The 18748-nt window shown below is 49.6% G+C and overlaps 1 protein-coding gene across 1 annotated transcript; it reads right to left on the bottom strand.

The window, feature by feature from the left end:
* Positions 1 to 1275: 1275 nt before the first annotated feature.
* On the bottom strand, positions 1276 to 16737 carry Dnaja4 (DnaJ heat shock protein family (Hsp40) member A4). The gene is made up of 8 exons (XM_038322771.1): positions 16283 to 16737; positions 15822 to 15960; positions 9497 to 9677; positions 6865 to 6969; positions 6047 to 6274; positions 4800 to 5030; positions 2299 to 2399; positions 1276 to 2209 (listed from the first exon to the last, which is right to left on the bottom strand). The coding sequence occupies exons 1-8, from the start codon at positions 16735 to 16737 to the stop codon at positions 1994 to 1996; spliced, it is 1656 nt and encodes a 551-aa protein (XP_038178699.1). The 3' UTR covers positions 1276 to 1993.
* Between the last annotated feature and the right edge of the window lie 2011 nt (positions 16738 to 18748).

Here is an 18748-nt window from a genome sequence, read left to right as displayed (position 1 = left end):
TTATTATTATATTGCTGGGTTATTCCCACCTCCACCTTGCTCACCCTCTTATAGGTACTGTCCTGTTTCCTCTGTGTCAGCGTCTCCTCAGACAGCTCTTCACCCTCACGGTTCAGAGGCTCCTCAGAGCCCTTGTCCCCCATTCCCTTCTGCTCTTCCCCACTTCTCTAGCCCTCCATTGCAGTTTACCCCAACTTCTGCACTCATCCCATTCCCCAAATGAAAGTTCCCCAGGAGAAAGATCATCCTTTCTGTCTACCAGTGTGAGACAGGCTGGCACTTAGCACTATTGATAGTCAGAAAAGAAAAAGCAAAGCCATTTGTCTCTCATAGTAGCTCAATTTTAATTTTAAGGTGACAAATGTACAGGTGGGAAGGTTAAGCAACACCCTGCAGATCTGAACAAGGGAGAGCTGAAGACAGCTGTGTCCATCACAAGCTAAACAAGCTCTCTAGCAGTGACTAGGGCTTCACAGCACAGGAACAGCAGCCGGAGTTGTGGTCCGGTTATAAACTGGATTAGCTGAATTCAATTTTAAGTCTGTCCTAGCCAGTGGCCAAAGTGGGCACAGGTGGACTTTCTGTGCTTTGAACAAATTATGTTCCCCTAGCCAGCAATGTTTTGGGGAGCCTGGTCCGGCTAGCTGGCTTCCCAACCAGCCACAGGTCTGGTCTGTCGTTTGACCCTCCTAGGGGAGGTGCCTGGTCTGCATCCAACTCTCTGGTGACATAGAAACAAAATAAGGGTGGATCTGACAGGTTAGCCCAGCAGCTTCAGAAGCAGGGTGTTTAACTTCGTTTGTAGAAAAGAAAGGTGTAGTAACGGCTAGAGGCTGAGGTAGCCTTATTTAAAGTACAGTCTGCCTGCCAGGAACAAAGGAGTAACTAGTACCTGTCCCAAGCAGCTGTCACTGTCAGTGGTATTCATGCCAGCTAACTAGAAGAACTTGGTTAGTTCCCTTCTCACCAAGCATCACAAGCAGGAAGCCCTTTGTAGTATGGCTGTGCAGAGTGGAACGGGCCTCGAGGAAGGAGCTGTCTGGAGAGCAAGGTGAACGTACTGAGGGGTTCTGTGCTATTGCACACCCTTATGTCATCCGGAGACACCAGGCGGCTGTGCTGGGGGCGGAGCCTTCAGCATTATCCCTTGGGTGCTTCTACACAGAGGCTGCCAGGAACACGGGAGGGTTTAGCCTTCTGAGGGTAAGCGCTTTGGTAGGACAACATTGCAAAGGTCGTCAGCAGATACTCACTAAAACCACAACGAACAAGGTGTGGGGTCACAGGCAGATGGCTTTATTGGCTTATCATTTAAAATGGGTTTGTCATCACAAGGCTTGGAAAGTTCAGAAAACTTCCCAGACAGATGGTTAGACAAACCCCTTTTTAACCACTCATGGGACAGACAGTGGGAGCTAGACTGGCCCTGCAGCTTTTGAGTGCAGCCTACTCAGTATGAACAGGCATGCTGGGCCAAGTGCAAGCCATGTATGTGCTTTTTATTGTCTAAGAGTTCTAGAGTCTAGATTCAGAAATATTAGCAGTCCTGAGCTCATACTTTGGTGACTTTGCCAAGGGAGGAAAGGGACAAAAACCACAGATTAGAGATGGACCAGACCTTCTTGGCCTGTTAGGGGCCAAGGGTTGCTATCTGGGCCGACTGTGGAACTGAACCATGGCAAAGCCACTAAGAAGCACAAAGGGTCAATGTGGTACTAGCATCTCCAGAGTATGTCCTGAAAGTACAAATGAACAGATTCCATAGGCAGACTAGACATGATTGAACTTAAAACATTTAAATATAAATCAAGCTATAACTTAAGTTACAACTAGAAGAGAAACAAGAAAACCCAAAGACAACTCAGCAATGAAGACTGCTGAACACATACACAGGACACCCCAAACACGAGGCTATTAAAGCGATGCCATTTTCATTGTGCCACGTTTACATTCATCGTGTACTAGTCCGAGCAGGCCATGCCACACTGCGCCATCATGCCGTCTGGCACTGCACACCAGCGCGTGGCCCGTCGTCATCCTCCTCATAGGCCTCCCTGTGCTGGCGCCAGCTCTGCTCATTGGGATTGAACTCCTTCAGCTCCACCTGATCCATGTCCTCCGTGATCCTCACCTTCTGCCGCGCAGGGAGCAGAGCCTCCAGCTGAGAAAGCTTCTCCTGAGGAAGCCAGTGTTTTTCAGGGAAGACGACCTGCGGAGGTGAGCACACAGGGACATGGGGTTTCTTGGCTTTCCGTCAAGGCAGTTGATGGTATGACTCAGAGAAAAGGCTGCACTTACTAAAAACTGTATGATCAGCATCCCTTTCTCCAGTGGGGCCTTGTAGATGGGCATTCCCTCGTTGCGCACACACTTGAGGTCTCCATGCTTTACCACCTCACCTGCACAGAGAAGATTCTTTTATGAGAAGGGAAGACAGGAGCCTGGAGAGGTTAATTCCTCAGGACAGTGACGGTGAGTCCTCAAGAGGTTCAACAGTGAAGGAAGGGGAGAGAAGATGAGAGAGAAACCAGTACCAAAGGGGAAAGGAAAAGAGCAAGACACACACATGCACACACAAAATCCCCCAAAGAAATCCCTATCAGGTTTTTTAGATGTCCTCCCTTTTTCCTACCTGAGCAAGGAAATGGATTTCTAAGGGCTTGTGTTCCCTCCCTTTGGGATTCCTTCCCCAAAACCCTACTTCTATCCTTGACTCCCACCTTCCCCAGGCTGGGGGCAGGAAAGGCAGAGGGAGTGCTCCCCCTGTAATGAGGCCCTGCCTCAGGGAATTCTGCCAGGATGCCCTGAACTCGTCATATTCTCCACCCTTGGTCAAGAACAGACTTTTCCAAAGAAACCATTCAAATGCTGCAAGCCCTGGCTCTAAGAATGGCTACAGTCTAGGTTGAGACAACGTTTGGGGTCTGAGACACACAACCAGGCTGGTTCTGTTCATAGCAATGACCTAAGGCCTTGTATGAACCACAGTCTTTAAACTTTCTACTTCAAGTGGCAGGAGGGACTGGGCAGCTGGGAGGGTTGTGGCGCGGAGCCTGTAGAAAGGCATCAGCTTTTAAAACTGTACAGACTGCATCACAGTGCAGTGCTTCCCACTGACCCTTGGTTAAGTATATGTAAGTACATGCACGTATGCATGCGCACCACAAACCCAAGAGCAAATGGGGTAAAAGGTTAGTGACAAATCTCATACTGGTGGACCATGTATGTTTTTATCTCTACACCTTTTTGTAAGCTTGAGAAACGTTTTGTTTTTGAGACAGCTTCATTCTTACAGCTTTTTCTAAGTCTGATCCTTTGTTCAAGCTCTACCTGCTGAGCTTACGAGCCTACACCGGCATACCTGGTCTGTGTGGAGCTGGGGACTGAACCTAGAGCTTTACTCTATCCACTGAGCTACATCCCCACACATACACACATCGTCTCCAGCGAAACAGCATCTTTCAGACTCAGCCCAGGCTGGCTTCAGTCTTGCAATCTCTGGCTCCAGCATACTGAGTACTAGGATTATGTGCATATACCATCATGCATATAAGTTAAAAGTCACCATAAATTGATGAGTTTAGAAATGCAATCTCATTTCCCATCATCTCCAGCAAAGGAGGAGTCAGAGGTGGGCAGCGGACAAGACAGGGAAGAAGGGAAGGCAGGAAGGGAAATGGGCAGAGGTAGGAGCGGTCCTGGAGGCTGGCCACAGACGCAGGTGCTCGCCTGCCCCCACAGACGTCAATCTTATCGCCAGCTCCCACCGCCTGTGCTGCAGGCTTATCAGCCAGTTACAAACCCCAGCCTCCTTACTGGAAAACCCTGCCTGTGCCAAGACTCCAGAGCACCTAGATTGCTCAGCTTCCTCCATATTATGCAGACACCTTGGCTGTGCAGAGCTGCCTTTGCCACTCACCCAGCCTCAACCTCAGTCCCTTCTAGGCAGGTGCTCTAGAGCCTGCATGGATCCATGACGTGTGTAAATCAGCCTTCCTGGATGCTGAGAGCCTGGGGTCCTGGGACCCCTTTTCAGCCCAGAGACAGCTCCCATGGGTGTGTGCGGTCAGTTCCTGTGGAAGCCTCTGAAGATATGCCCACAGCTAATGTCTCCCCACTCCCCAGGAAAATGCTATTTGAAAACATTCTCATATGTAGCAGCTCAGAAACCAGAGGAACATACAAGAATCAGCACAGACCCTACTTGACAGAAAAGGCTTGTGGTCAGCTACCAAATGTGTACAGATAAGTGTATCTGGAAGAGTCTAGATAAAATTTCAGGCTCAGAAGATTCTTACTTAAGAGCCTCCTTCCTACTGCAGGAGAATAGTAAAGAAATTCGTCACATTCTCCAGTCATGCGTGGTAACTTCATAGCGTGAGGCCAACGAGATGCGCAGCAGGTAAAGGCTCTGGCTGCACAGACGACGACCCGATTGGGACCCCCAGAACCCACAGCAGAGGACAGATCGACTCCCCAAAGTTGACCTCTGACCTACACACACACATACAGTATATTGTAAGAAATTAAATTTAGGGGCTTGAAAGATGGTTTAGCAATTAAGAATAGGTTCTGTTCTTATAGCTCAGAAGCAGAGTTCAGGCCCATGGCAGGTGACTGCTTGTGTAACGCCAGCTCCAGGAAGATCCTCTGGCCTCCACGGGTACATTTACACTAGCGCACACACCCACACAAGGACATATACACGTATGCATAGTTAAAAATAAAATATATCTTTAAAAGAATAAGGTGACTTCATTATTTTAAAATATTTAGAGTATGGGGAGGGCGGTACCTACCTGACCTGGATGTGATAACAAGGACTCGATCATCCAGCGTTTTTATTGTCTTCTTGAAGCCACAAAGAGCTTCAGAAAGCTGAATTTTCATTTTCATGATCAAATCATGGCCTCGTCTCTGAAAGACACTATGATCCTTCTGATCAAGCACAATTATGACATCACCAGGCTCCAGCTCAGGCTCCTGATCTCCTTCTCCATGAAACAGTATCTTTTGCCCATCCTTCATACCTATGAAACATCACCCTTTGGATTAGCCACTTCTCACAGCAGAGCTCAGCGCTGTTGAAGGGACTGAGATCTTTGGGGGCTCCTAACCCATTAAACCTCTCAGCTCCCGTGGGCACAGTGTTGGAGGAGTAGCTGGGATAACTGCCTAGCAAAGGTTTTACTTCCACCACTGGCTGATCCCACATCTGACCAGATCACACTCCTACGCCACATGCACACAAGGGTGTGGAGGTCACAACCCACTTCAGGCTCTGTGGCCTGAAGCCAAGAGAATTCTGGTTACAGACACAAGGTCAAGGCAGGTTTAAGGTCTTGTAGCGGCTCATGGCTTGACTTTTGATCTCATCTGATATATGACGTATTTGTTGGATCAGAAATTCAGAATCAGGATCTTTGGGGAAACAGAAGGGTCTGAAATGTGCCTTAAGGTGATGGTACCAGATAAGACAGCAAGGAAGCCGGGCGGTGGTGGCGCACGCCTTTAATCCCAGCACTCGGGAGGCAGAGGCAGGCGGATCTCTGAGTTCGAGGCCAGCCTGGTCTACAAGAGCTAGTTCCAGGACAGGCTCTAGTAACTACAGGGAAACCCTGTCTCGAAAAAACCAAAAAAAAAAAAAAAAGACAGCAAGGAGAGGCACTGCATTAGCGAGAATCTGGAGCAGCAGAGGGAAGGTGTGTGTGTGTGTGTGTGTAGGGGGAGACAGGTCCAGAAACCTTTAAAAAGCTCTGGCACGTAGTGAGCAATAAAAACTGTTGGGAAGAATACTTCAAAATGTTCCAAAGAACACTGAGAAGGACAGGTGAGGGTAGTTTGACAGCCCTGAAATCAAGGCTTCATTGGGAAAACTTTAAAGTTTTTCTGTGACCTCGTTGGTCCTTCCTCAGGCCAGGAAAGGTCATAGGAAGATGACCTGAAAAGGGACCCCTGGCAGTCCTGTGTGATAAACATGCTGCCACAGAGCCGCATCCCTGACACCCCATGGATGCCATGATCAGCGCTAAGCGCGCAGCCTCACCTTTCTCCACGTGTACCTCGATAATCTTCTTCTCACGGACAACTTTGGCACCGCTGCAGTTCTCGCAACGGTCCTTGGGGTTGATGCGCTCGCCCTGGCCCTTGCACTCGATGCACACAGTCTGGATCTGCTGCACCATGCCCGGCCCAATCTGCTGAATATGGATCTGCATCCCCCGCCCCTTGCACAGAGGACACTTCTCCACGGACCCCTTCTTCCCGCCAATGCCTGCGGAGGGAGGTGGGAGACAACAAGTGGGAGATCTGCGCTCCTTTCAGGGGGGTGCCACCGGGGGCTGTGTGGAAGGGAACAGGCAGGCAGAGCCTCTCCAGATGTTAACGTCTAAACCCCAGGGCGCTCACACCCACGCCACAGGTGCATGGCATGCTGGGAACTACAGGACCCAAGTCATCAGTGCTGGCTGTCACAGTTGGATGAGCTCTCTGTGGGACGACATTTGTGTGATTTATATTGACCTAAATAAGGCTTTACTGGGACACAGGCACATTCCCTCACACGCTGTGATGGCAGAAGAAAGCTGACGATGTTTGCTGCTGCACCCTTCACAGGGAAAGCGACAACCCCCACATTAGGAGAAATGTCCAGATTTTGAAACTTTTAGGAAAAATATCAACACACTGAGTAGCTGTTCAACCCAGAAAAATAGAAACATTCAAACAGGTGGGACTGCAGGGTTCCCTGTTTCCAAACCCTGCGTGGCCCCCACATTTGAAAAGATCGATTATTTTTCTCTGAGCTAGGAAACAAGTAGAAACAAGAGATCTGAGCATGAGAGTGGTTCCAAAATTAGTTTTTACCTTCACATTTCTCACAGATTATATTTTTCTGGAGGGCCAGTTTCTTAGTGATTCCATTATATAAGTCTTCCAGAGTGACTGACAGCTGGTGTACGACATTCTTGCCTGCCGAGGGAAAGAGAGCTAGTTACCGGACTGATCCGACCACTGCCGTACACTATACATCATGACCCTTGCGGAGTCCCTATTGTACAATATTAGTTAAATATGTCTTATACTTGTTTATGCTGTGGAACATTTGTTTAATGATGCAAAGATGTGTTGCATTCTTTATGCTGTATTTGTTTAACTCAGTGAAGCTGTGTTATTTTGCCTAACACTGATTGGTCTAATAAAGAGCTGAATGGCCAATAGTGAGGCAGGAGAAAGGATAGGCGGGGCTAGTGGGCAGAGAAATAAATAGAAGAACTATGAGAAGAGAAGATCAAGGAGCAAGAAAAGAGGAGGTCGGCTACCCAGCCAGCCTCGGAGTAAGAAGTAAAACAGGATAAACAGAAATAGAGGAAAGGAAAAGTCCGGAGGCAAAAAGGTAGATGGGATAATTTAAGTTAAAAAAAAAAAGAAAAAAAAAAGCTGGCTAGAAACAAACCAAGCTAAGGCCAGGCATTCATAAGAAAGAAACAGACTGTGTGTGTGATTTATTTGGGACCTGGGTGGTAGGCCCGAAGAGAGCCCAGAGAGTAAAACCAAGTCCCTAATACTCAGAGCTGGGGCCAAGCCCCTCCTCTGAAGTAAGGCTACAAACCAACCCATCCTGCAGGTGCCCTGCCAAGGTGGAGAAATTCAACCTGTCAAAAAGCTCCACCTATTTTCTGAGAGCACCTCTGAGGGCAGGGAGTCATGAAGTCCTCCACAGGACACAAGCCCTTTCCTCAGATGAAGGTCTGAGTCTCCTCCACTGACTCTTGCATGGGCAGCAGGCCGCTTACTCCCCAAGCCCTTCTGCATACATGGCCAGCAGCAACGCTTTCTCTGACCAAATCTTCTACCTGCATGCAGGATGGGGAGGGGGTCTAGCCCATAGGGTGCAGTACACCAGCTCCCAGCTCCTGGGGACCAACACAGCAACACCTTCCCTGCTGCCCAGGTGTTCTGGGCGTCACCAGCACAAGGTGTCCTGGTTTATTAGCTGCCAACTTTGAGAGATGACTTAATTAAGGGCGTGAAGCTTTTTATTTCAGGACAGCTAGAGAGCTGGGCGAGAGAATGCCTGGAGTTTTAATCATGTCCACAATGTCAATTACATGAGCAGGCAGAACACCCAGAAGCGGGACAGATTTTCCCTCATAAACACTGTGATTTTCAGAACACTGTGTGCACAGAATCAACACCCATGCTTTTTAAAGTTCAAGGCCAATTATAATGTGAGAACAAATACACTCACCCAGGGTTTCTCACGGACCAAAGTCACACATCTTAAAACTAATGAAGGACACATTTCTCCTGATTTTATCTAGCAGTGTAGTCAGCCTGGCTGCCTATATGGCTTTAGGATCCAAAGTGGATTATCAGCAGTGAGCTGGCAGGGGAGGGGCTGTGGGCCAGGGAGAATTCGGTAACAGCAGTCACCACTGGCAGGCAGCGGGTGAGGAGGAGAGAATGAGCCTGAGGATGGAGCACAGTGGGCAGGGTGATTTATCTAGCGTGCACCAAGCTCTGGCAGGCAGAAGCAGGAGGATCACAAGTTCAAGATCATCCCCCAGCTACATAGGGAATTTGAGGGCAGCCTAGGACACATGGAACCCTAACTCAAAAAAAAGAAGGTGGGGAGGAAGAGGGTAAGGGGAAGATGAACCCAAGGCAGCAGGGGGTTGGGCTCATTTACCTCCTGGGGTTGAAGCTGTTAGCCAGAATGGATTTTAAAAAGGCTATTTATTTTACATAGATTTTAAAACAGAGGTCAACTCTGTCTCTTAGAAAATCTGATATTGGCTGGGGATGAGGCCATTCTGAACACGGCAGTGTCCCCATCACAGTAATGAGAGAGCCTACAGGCCCTGGCCCAGATGGGGCTCAAGAGTTGGTGTGAAGTGATGGGGGGAGGGTGGGTAGAGGGTAGAGGCACACTCTTGATACATTTGCTAAGCACTGAGGTGTCAATTATGTCCCTTTGGACACTTTGGTGCCTGATCCAAAACAAACTGGCTTGACCTTCCAAGGGTATCACTATGCAACTCCAGCTGGCCTAGAACTCAGTAAAACTCCTACCCCGGCCTCCTGGATGCTAGTAGTACGCATGTTCCTCTATTCTGTCTATAATCCCATCCGCTCTTTTTATGTGGAACACTAGAATGGTACACACAAGAGCTTCCAGCAGCCTGAATACTAAAATTCAGAACTATTAAAAAAAAAACCCAAATACCACAACCACACCCTTTTAGAGCATACATCTCGACTCCTGCAACATGTACAATAGAAAGCTTTCTTACATTTTTTACAAACATTACAGGCTGGGAAGATAGCTCAGAGGGTAAGGGCATTCACCACCAAGCCTGAGAACCTGAGTTCCGAAGGAGAGAAGCAACTGTTGCAAGTTGTCTGTTTTACACACACCGCTGCTCGTGCATGCACGCACGCACGCACAAACACACACACACAAATAAATGAGAAAAATTAAGTTAAAACCATTTACCTCTTCTCTCTCTAGTCATCCGTCCTCCACCACCAAAGAACATGTCAAAGATGTCCATGGGTGAAGAGAAGCTGGGGCTACCCGAGCCCCCTTCTTTAATTGCCTGTTCTCCACCTTGGTCATAGATGTCTCTTTTCTTTGGATCTGAAAGTACTTCATATGCCTGGGATATAAGTTTAAACTTTGGGGGAAAAAAATGAGAGATTTAAAATGAGTCCCAGAAAGGTTTGAGATATTTTCCTATATGCAAGCTTACCTCCAAATGTAATCACAAAAGCCAGTCCTTCCAGCCAGTAGTCTACATATTTGCTGGCATTTTTAAGTGGGACATAAGGGACAAACATCATAAAGAAATTTGTTCTGAGAACAGCTCTAGAAATAGGAAGGGGAAAAAGGCTTATCTCCACGCAGGCAAAACCAGCTAGAAGACATGGGGTCCCCCTGGAGATAGGAGACCCAGCAAGGCTTCACCTATAAACGGCTGCAGCCCAGGGCTCCAGGTGCCCCCAGAGTTTCCAGCTAGAGGGACCACGTTACTAGTTTACAGGTGTGAAATTCAACCACAGCCATCTGTGAACACCTGCTGGCATGCCAGCTGCTGCGTGCAGACCTGCACTGCCCCTCGCGGTCCTGCCTGACCATCCTGGCGGGCATGGGGGCAATGTCCACCTGCCTTACCTGTCAACAAATTCTCTGGCGCTATTCCCCCAGCCGCCACTCCTGAACTCGGTGACATAGTACCCCATGTGTGGCACACCTGCCAAAAATTTATCACCAGAAGCCAATTGTAGAAAAGAACTAGTAGCTGGGCAGTGGTGGCACACGCCTTTAATCCCAGCACTAGGGAGGCAGAGGCAGGCGGATCTCTAAGTTTGAGGCCAACCTGGTCTACAGAGTGAGTTCCAGGACAGCCAGGGCTACACAGAGAAACCCTGTCTCAAAACCCCAAAAATAACAAAAAGAACTAGGAAACCCAAATTGAGGGAGAGACATTGTCTAGAAGACAGGACAACTAAATAAACCAAACACAGAGGTTCATTCTGGGGTGTATTATGCACAGGAAAAAATGGTTATAAAGGATGCTATTGGAACAAATGGGGAAATAGTAAATATGTCACCATGTGAAAATCATACTTTGCTAATTACTATGGTGTCCCTTTCTCCCAGGGAGAGCATGCTGCATGCGGTATTTAACTGCATGTTATTCACAAAAGCTCTAGCAAATAGGACGACTTTGTGACCATCTATTTGTTGTTGTGGAGGGCATGTTTCCTGTCACGCTCTTCTCTTAAGTATACGCACCTTCCTAAAATAAGACATACGCTAAAACATGCAGTCCTGTCCTCTGCCACCTTGTGGCCTGGCTCACTCCAGTAACCTCGCTCCTTTCAGCTGTTCCGCACCAAGCCTGTGAACTGTGACCCTCCCAGGCCACCATCCTTGCTGACATCTACAACCCAACTCTGCCTTCCTCTCCTCTCTGGCCTCTGATGTTTTTGTTTTGTTTTTATATATGGTCTCACTTTGTAGCACAGGCTGGCCTAGAACTCACTATGTCACCCAGGTTGACTTCAAACTCACAAGTCTTCCTGCCTCCATCTTCCAAGTTCCTGATCCCAATTCTGGCTCTAGTCCACAGCCTCATTGCTCTTTCTGAAACTGTACCATGTGCCCCAGGGGTCCCTGTGACAAGCGCAGGTCTTCCTGTCTCTGCTGGAAACCTCCTTTCCCAGCTCAACCCCACAAGTCCCAGCTTTTAAACTGCAAGCCCAAGGACAATATTTTCTATCAAGCTGTACCATCTATTTTTTGTTTTGTTTTATTTTGATTTGGTTTTTTTTGAGACTGGGTTTCTCGGTGTAACAGTTCTGAATATCCTGGAACTCTCTTTGTAGACCAGGCTGGCCTCTAACTCACAGAGATCCACTGCCTCTGCCTCCTGAGTGCTGGGATTAAAGGCGTGCGCCACCACCGCCCAGCCTCGCTGTACCATCTACTACTCGTGCTATGGCCCACTGTGAGAGAAGCCCCATGAAGACAGGGTTTCTGTCAACTTGGAGTACTAAGGGCATCCCTAAGCCTACAACTGTGTCTGCCATTTGGATGATATTATAAATGAAGAGCTCAATTCTGGATGTTCAGATATGAATAAATGAGGTTGGCTCTTGGCCCTCCTGAGGCTGATTTTTACTCTGTGTGTGTGTGTACATATCCATATGTGCATGTAGGTTCCCCTGGAGGACAGAAGGGGACATAAGGATCCCCCTGGCGCTGGAGTTACAGGGGGCCGTGAGCCACCTGACCTGGGTGCCAGGGACCCGTGCATGGTGAGCACACTCTTAACCTCCCAGCCATTTCTGCAGCCCCCAGGAGGGAGTGCTTACCATGCAAACCTGATCACCCAAGTTCAGATCCCCAGAACACACACAAAAGCTGTTGTGGTGTGCATCTGTAATCCTCCAGGGCGATGGGAGGAGACAGGGGTTGCTCTAGGCCCAACTAGCCTGGAGTACTCTGTGGAGTAGCAGAAACAAGAAAGATGCGGCTTCAAAAGCAAGGCAGACTCCAAAAGTTGTCTCCCCTCCACCAGAGGCTGTGGCATGCTTGCACCTCCATGCTAACACACACAAAGCCATCAGCATCATACACCTGGCAGTTATTAGATCTTTTGAAAAGTTCCTATAATTTTTTTTCAAGGAAGAGAGTATCACCCACTACCATTGCTTTCTTCAGCAAAACAAAACCATAAAAACATACCAACCTGAAACACCTGCCCCTGGGGCTTCTGGTCTCTTTGAAAGTAAGGATGCTCCAGGAGAGGGCCTACAAAAACACTCAAACACCCAGAATGCCCCAAAGAGGCTTGGACCTAACAGACAGACTGAAGAATGAACAGAACTGCCCTGTCACTTGGTGGACTCAACTGTAGGCCAGACCTGATGGGACAGAGGCCCCAAATGTTGGTAACAGGTCCTCCTACCTCTGGGGACCCCATACTCCAGGGTCAAATTTACATCCTATGAAGATCTCCTTTCTTCCCAGTTGGGATTAGGGTTCTCTGATCTTTACCATAGACCCTTCGTGGAATTCAGCTAAGAAATGGCTCTGAGAGCCACATAGCTTATGATAAGTTATTAAGTGAAGAAAAAGGAAAGCCAGGTATATTAGCTCATCCTATAGTCCCTGCACCCGAGGAGGCTGAGGCACCTGCACTACTGGATAAGACTGTAACAACGTGAAAACAGAAACAGAAGGAAGGAAAGGTGGGTGGGAGTGACTGGAGAGACACATGGTCAGACCAGGCATGCTTTGAGTGGCTTTTCTTCTATACTCTGAAACTTTCTAGCTTTTCCTTTTTCTTTAAGACAGGGTCTAACAAATCCCAGGTTGCCCAAGAACTTACTATATAGCAAAAAATAGCCTTGAACTTCAGATCCACTTGCTTTTATCTCCCAAATACTAGGATTGCAGGCACATACCATGACACCTGGCTATGTGGCACTGGGGACCAAATCCTGGGGCCCTGTGCATGCTGGGTAAGCACTTTACCAACTGAGCTATAGGTCCAGCTCATACTCTGAAACTCTGTACTGTTACAGTCTGCCAAGAGCTTTATCTTGAAAACCTGTCACTCAAACTAAAATTTACAATGGAACTGGCCAAAGGACCAGACACATCTCAATAAATGATGTTCTCTCGCCATCCCTGAAAGGGACTATTGCTGGCCTGCCCCTCTGGGTCTTGCAGAAAACCAACTGCAGCTAGAACAAGCACAGACTCTATGCAGGGCAGAGTGACGACAAACACAGGCTGCCCACTGCTTAGCAACACAGGACAACAGAGCAGAAAACAAAGACCAACACTGAGGGCTTCCCAACTGTCCCAGGACAAGGTGGGGAAGCACAGACTCTGTCTAGTTGTGAGGACAACCTTAGTAATCCAGTGACAATCTTAGGTGAAAAAAACCCAGCAAATCCCCACCCACAGCATATAAAGTAGTCCAAAACTACACACAAATCCTCACAAAAACTTGGGAAAAAAAAAAAAAAACCTGGAAAAGTCGGCATGGTGTGCCCAGCACATCCCAGGACAGGAGAAGCTGTGTGATGAGTGACGGAGTGAAGGAGCCTTCTGGGGATCTCTCTAGCACTTTCTACAGATGGCGTCCCCAGTCTCCCCACCCCCGCTGCTCTGCAATCCACAGTTCCCCCAGTCCTCCTCCATTCTGGCTCTCCCCACACTTCTGGAAACGCTCCTGCATACATGTGGAATTACAGAATTAAAGTCTGTTTCTTCTCCTGACCTCAGGCATGAATAGACCCCCCACCCACCCACTCATGTGGAACAGGCACTAGACTAATAAGGTCCATCACAGTAGGATAGGGATGAGGGTTGGTCCGCCAGTCTGGGGTCAGGAGCAACCTCTGCCAAGATGTCTTAGAAAAGAAGCCAAAGAAATGGATCACCCCCTCGTGGGAAATAGAGAGGGAGATGCATTTCCAAAAGTGGGAACACACTGCCCCACTCTCCGCAAAAAAGAGGGACCTGCCCCATCTCACTGTGTAAAAGATTTATTTAATACTAACTTGGATACCTGGCTATAAACAAATATTCGTTTCAAACAAAGGGCAAATGACCTGCCCAGGCAGGTAGGTACTATGTGAAGAGGGCAAATGTAACCACACCCAATTCACCCACATCTCAAACAGTACGCAAATGGGGAACTGCTTGGTGAACATGATGTGACTGGAGCCCAGAGTGGAGCCCCCAAGCTGCCTGCTGAACATGATGTCAGAAGCCTAGAAGCTCTCCTTAAAGGAGAATGCCAGCAGGGCTGGAGAGATGGTTCAATAGTTAAGAGCACTGGCTACTCTTGCAGAGAACTAGGGTTCAATTCCCAGCACCAATATGGTAGCTCACAACCGTCTATAATTCCAGTTCCAGAGGACCTAACACCTTCTGACCTCCAAGGGCACCACAGGCAGGCACATGGTGCACAAATACACACTCAGGCAAAGCACCCATACACACAGAAATATCAAAAACAGAATGTCAGCGACAGACCAGGAACTGAGGGAATACATGTGCGAATCACCGACACAATGCAGAAGCCGGTGATGTTAAAAGCTACAGTAAGCCACCTAAATATAGACCAAAGCACACAAACGGGTAGAGCGGGCTTACAGCGAAGTGCTTGAAACTTGTGACAGCCACATTCGGCACATGTGGCTAAATATAAATATTCTATCATTGCCGCCACCAGCCAGCCTTCCTTAAGTAGCTTGCCTGCTCCAGCTTGGAATTACAAAGACAGACAGGCATTTTGATCCAAGTGTCATTTCCACAGGTCTAAATGCTGGATGGGATGGATGATCAGTGGCCCCAAAAGCGGTCCAGACGCCACTGCTATCAGCTTCTACCACGGCACTCACCCCCAAACTCATCTGGGACATCCAAAAGTTTTTTGCTCCCCCTTTTGGTTTGTTTTGTTTTTTAAATGGCAGACATGAAGGGGGGAAAAACGGGATAGCTAGCCAGCTCTCCTTACAATGGCTGGTACACTTAGTCGCCTATTCAGGTGGGGCATGTCCTCTTTGGGAACAAAATGAATGTTTTATTTCTGTAAACAGGATGAAAGGTTTAATTTAGGTCACTAATACGCAGAGCTTTTCAGCCTATTATCTGTAGGTACTTATGGTCAACTGCGGGTCATTTGTCACAGGAAACCCGGAGTTCTCACTATAAACAGATGTGTCAGGTTTCAGACTTCTGCACCCCTGTTTAAAACAACCAAAAAAGTGACAATTCAGTGTCCTAAAACTGGATACAGGCAGGAGGTGGCCTCACAGATCACATCCACTCATTTCCTCTCAAAAGGGACACTGCGTTTGTCTAGGGTACAACTGAGATCACAGAAACATCCCTAGGGCTTAGGCAACAAATGGAATATAAACACAAAAGTAGTTCGCTGCCAGCGGTGCCCACCAAGCACGCAGCTTCTGTTCACTCATGCCGGGTTTCTGGTTTGCTGGCGTCCTCTCCCACAGGAATGCCAGCAGGAGCTGTGAGAGCTGGGCTTGCACAGGTCGGTGCCGGAGCCCACCAGGGTCCTCAAAGCCGGGAGGCAGAGGCTCCAAAAACACTTGTAGAGTGGCTGCTGGGGCTCGCAGCCCGCATCAGTCGCACCCGGCTAGGTGTCCCCCACTGACCGCGCCCCGCGGCCTCCCTCGGACTGGCGCGGCGCCTGCAGACAGCCTCCGCGCCGCCGTCAATAATTCACAGCCCGGGTCCTCCCGTGACCCCGGCGCCCCGCGCAGCCCCGCACCTTCTCGCCCTCATCCGGGTTCTTGTCCGGGTGGTACTTGAGCGCCAGCTTCCTATAGGCCTTCTTGATCTCCTCCGGGGACGCGCTGGGCTTCACCCCCAGGATGTCATAGTACTCGGTTTCCTTCACCATCTTGTTTCTGCGGGGTGGGGCGGGCGAGGCGGGTCAGCGCGTCCCCGACGCCCCCGGGGCCCCCGGCCCGCGCCCCCGCCGCCGGCCTGCGCGTCACCGTCTCGGTCGCCGCCGCTCCCGGGGCTCTGTCCCGAGCGTGCGCCCGGGACCCACTTGCGCGCCCGGCACAGCCGCACTCGAGCCGCCGGCGCCTCCGCCGCGGGCTTTTATTCGGCGCCGGCGGAAGGTTCCGCTAGGAGGCGTGACGCCACAAAGACCCAGAACCTTCGCGGAGGTTCCGGCGGCTCCTGGGCTCGGTTCTCGGGCCAGCCCGGCGCGCGCGCGCTCACCCGCTCTCCTCGGATGTCTGCTCCTCCGGCTGGCCGTCCGACTCCCCGGAGCTCCAGTTCTGACTGCCGCCGCGGGCCATGGTGGGGGTCTCGGGCTTCGTGGCGGAGGGCTCCGGTTTCGGGGTGGAGGGTGCCCGCTGCCGACTGTCACGCCGCCCCGAGGCCGGCCCCTTGCCCTTGCGTGGGTCCGCGGGGTTGACCCGCTCTGGGATCCGCTGGCCCGCAGGAGGACCTCGTGTGCGCGAACCCTGGGCGGGGAGCTTGGGCTCGAAGGGATGTGAGAGTGCCGCCGGCCCCACCCGGCCTCTGCCCCGGGGTGTGGCTGCCTTCTGTTCGGTCACTGCAGGGGTGTGCTCTGGGGTCTGCCTCGGATTGTTGCATTTTTGAGGGGGTTGGGAATGGCTGCCCTCTGTGGTGGTGTCGAGATCCTGCGGTTGCTGTTTCCCCCTAGGCATCTTGAAGGCTGGATGACTTTTAGCCTTTGCAGGTGTGAACAGTGGTCTTCAAGTGGCCTGAGTTTGGGCACTGGTCTTTCTACTGCCCACAGCTGGAAACCTCATAAGTACCCCAAGGGTGAGGAGTGACGTCTCCCAGCTGTGAGCAGTGTTGACGTCTGTCACGTGTGAGCAATGACATCTGCCAAGTCTCTCAAGGATGGGCAGTGATCCTTCTTTTCTCAGGAGTGGGTATTCCCCCTCCCCAACATATCCGTGCACAAAACAACCGAGGTAGAACCACACTTAGTGGGTCTAGTAGTGCGGATCTAACGTGTGCCGAAGCGGACAGGAAGGCCAGGCGGTCCAATCTTCAACTTCTCTAGGCTGCTCTCAACGGGTGTCATGATCGTAACTACTGAAATTTGTGGGCGTGGAAAGGCCGTTGCAGCGCTATCAGAAGACTGCAGGCCCCTCTGGCCTAAACTACCTAGGGTTCTGTTGGTGCGACACTACTTAGGAGAGGAAGCCGCCCTGCCAGTTCCCTGGAATCCTCTGACCTAGGTTTTGATCGGGCGGCTGAAGCTCCTCTCTCATGCGTGCCATAGGAATACAAATGACTTAATACCCATGAGAAATTAAGCCAGGACTCTAGCTTCTGTTCCCAGGAACATGGCTTTTCTCCCTCTCGATCTTGCTCCTGGAAAGCAGTAGCCTTGGCCAGACTCAGAGCTGGAGGTCAGGAATGTGGGGACCCAGTCCCATATCTTCTCTCCTACACGAACCTCTGCCTCTGGGCTTAGTTCTCCACTACCGAGACGTGTTCATTGTGGAGTACTCAAATCCCTCAAGGACATCTACAGGATCAAAGAGGATGATGTCTATAGAGCTAGCCAGAACCTGCCTTGCTCATAGGGATCACTTGGAAACTTTTTTCCTCTTGTCTTTTTTCCTGTTTTTTGTTACTGCTGTTGCTTTTGAGACAGGGTCTTACAACATAGCCTAGACCACCCTTAAACTCAGGATCCTCCATCCTCAGTCTCCAGTGCTGGGATTACAGGCATGAGGCATTATGTTAGCTCATCTGAAAACTTCTAAAACTCTAACCTACATCCCAGACATTGCAGAGCTTCCAGGCAGAGTGCAGGTGCCCTGTCAGGTGGGCCCAGGGTTGATGCCAGAGCTGAGAACAGACAGCCTCCCATTCTAGTGTGGACGAATGGCGCTGGTAGGATGGGCATGGGTGGAAGGTGTCTTACTGAGCAGAACTTGGGCACGGAACTGGACTGTGAATTCGGGTAGCAGGGAGGCCTGGTTACAAATCCAGCACTACTTTTTTTGTCTTTTTTAAGACAGGGTCTTAGTTAATCTTAGTTTATAGCCCGGACTGACCTCAAACTTATGTTCTTTTTTTTTAGAAGTTTTTAAACTTATTTATTTATTATGTATACAATATTCTGTCTGTGTGTATGCCTACAGGGCAGAAGAGGGCACCAGATCTCATTACAGATGGTTGTGAGCCACCATGTGGTTGCTGGGAATTGAACTCAGGACCTTTGGAAGAGCAGGCGGTACTCTTAACCACTGAGCCATCTCTCCAGCCCCCAAACTTATGTTCTTAAGCTTCCAAGTGTTGAGGTTACAGGTGTGTGCTGCCTTGCTGGCTGTCCAGCACCTTCCCAACTGTGTTCTTAGCAGGTGAGTCTTTCTGAGCTTACCACCCACCTGCTTCAGCCATTACGTGCTGATGCTCCTTTTTTTTTTTTTTTTGACAAGGTTTTTCGTTTAAAACTTGGACTTTTTTTTTTAAATCTAAGCTAAATGCAGATAAAAATGTTCTTTACGAACCTCTAGACTTTCCTCTGATCTGAAAAGGCTGTGTCTCTAAGATGACCCCAGCCTCCCTTAAAATTCCTTCCTGAAAAACTCAGGCTGGCAGAGAAGCATTAGCCCACATCTGCAATTAGGGACTCCCAGTGTCCATTAGAGGGTGGACTCCTGACTGGTCCCTGTGCACACAGCCACCCAGGCT

This window comes from Arvicola amphibius, chromosome 3 (assembly GCF_903992535.2).
Source record: "Arvicola amphibius chromosome 3, mArvAmp1.2, whole genome shotgun sequence".
In the NCBI taxonomy this organism is placed as follows: domain Eukaryota; kingdom Metazoa; phylum Chordata; class Mammalia; order Rodentia; family Cricetidae; genus Arvicola; species Arvicola amphibius.
The sequence above is the reverse complement of the archived record's forward strand: the minus strand, read 5'-3'. Positions and strand labels throughout refer to the sequence as shown.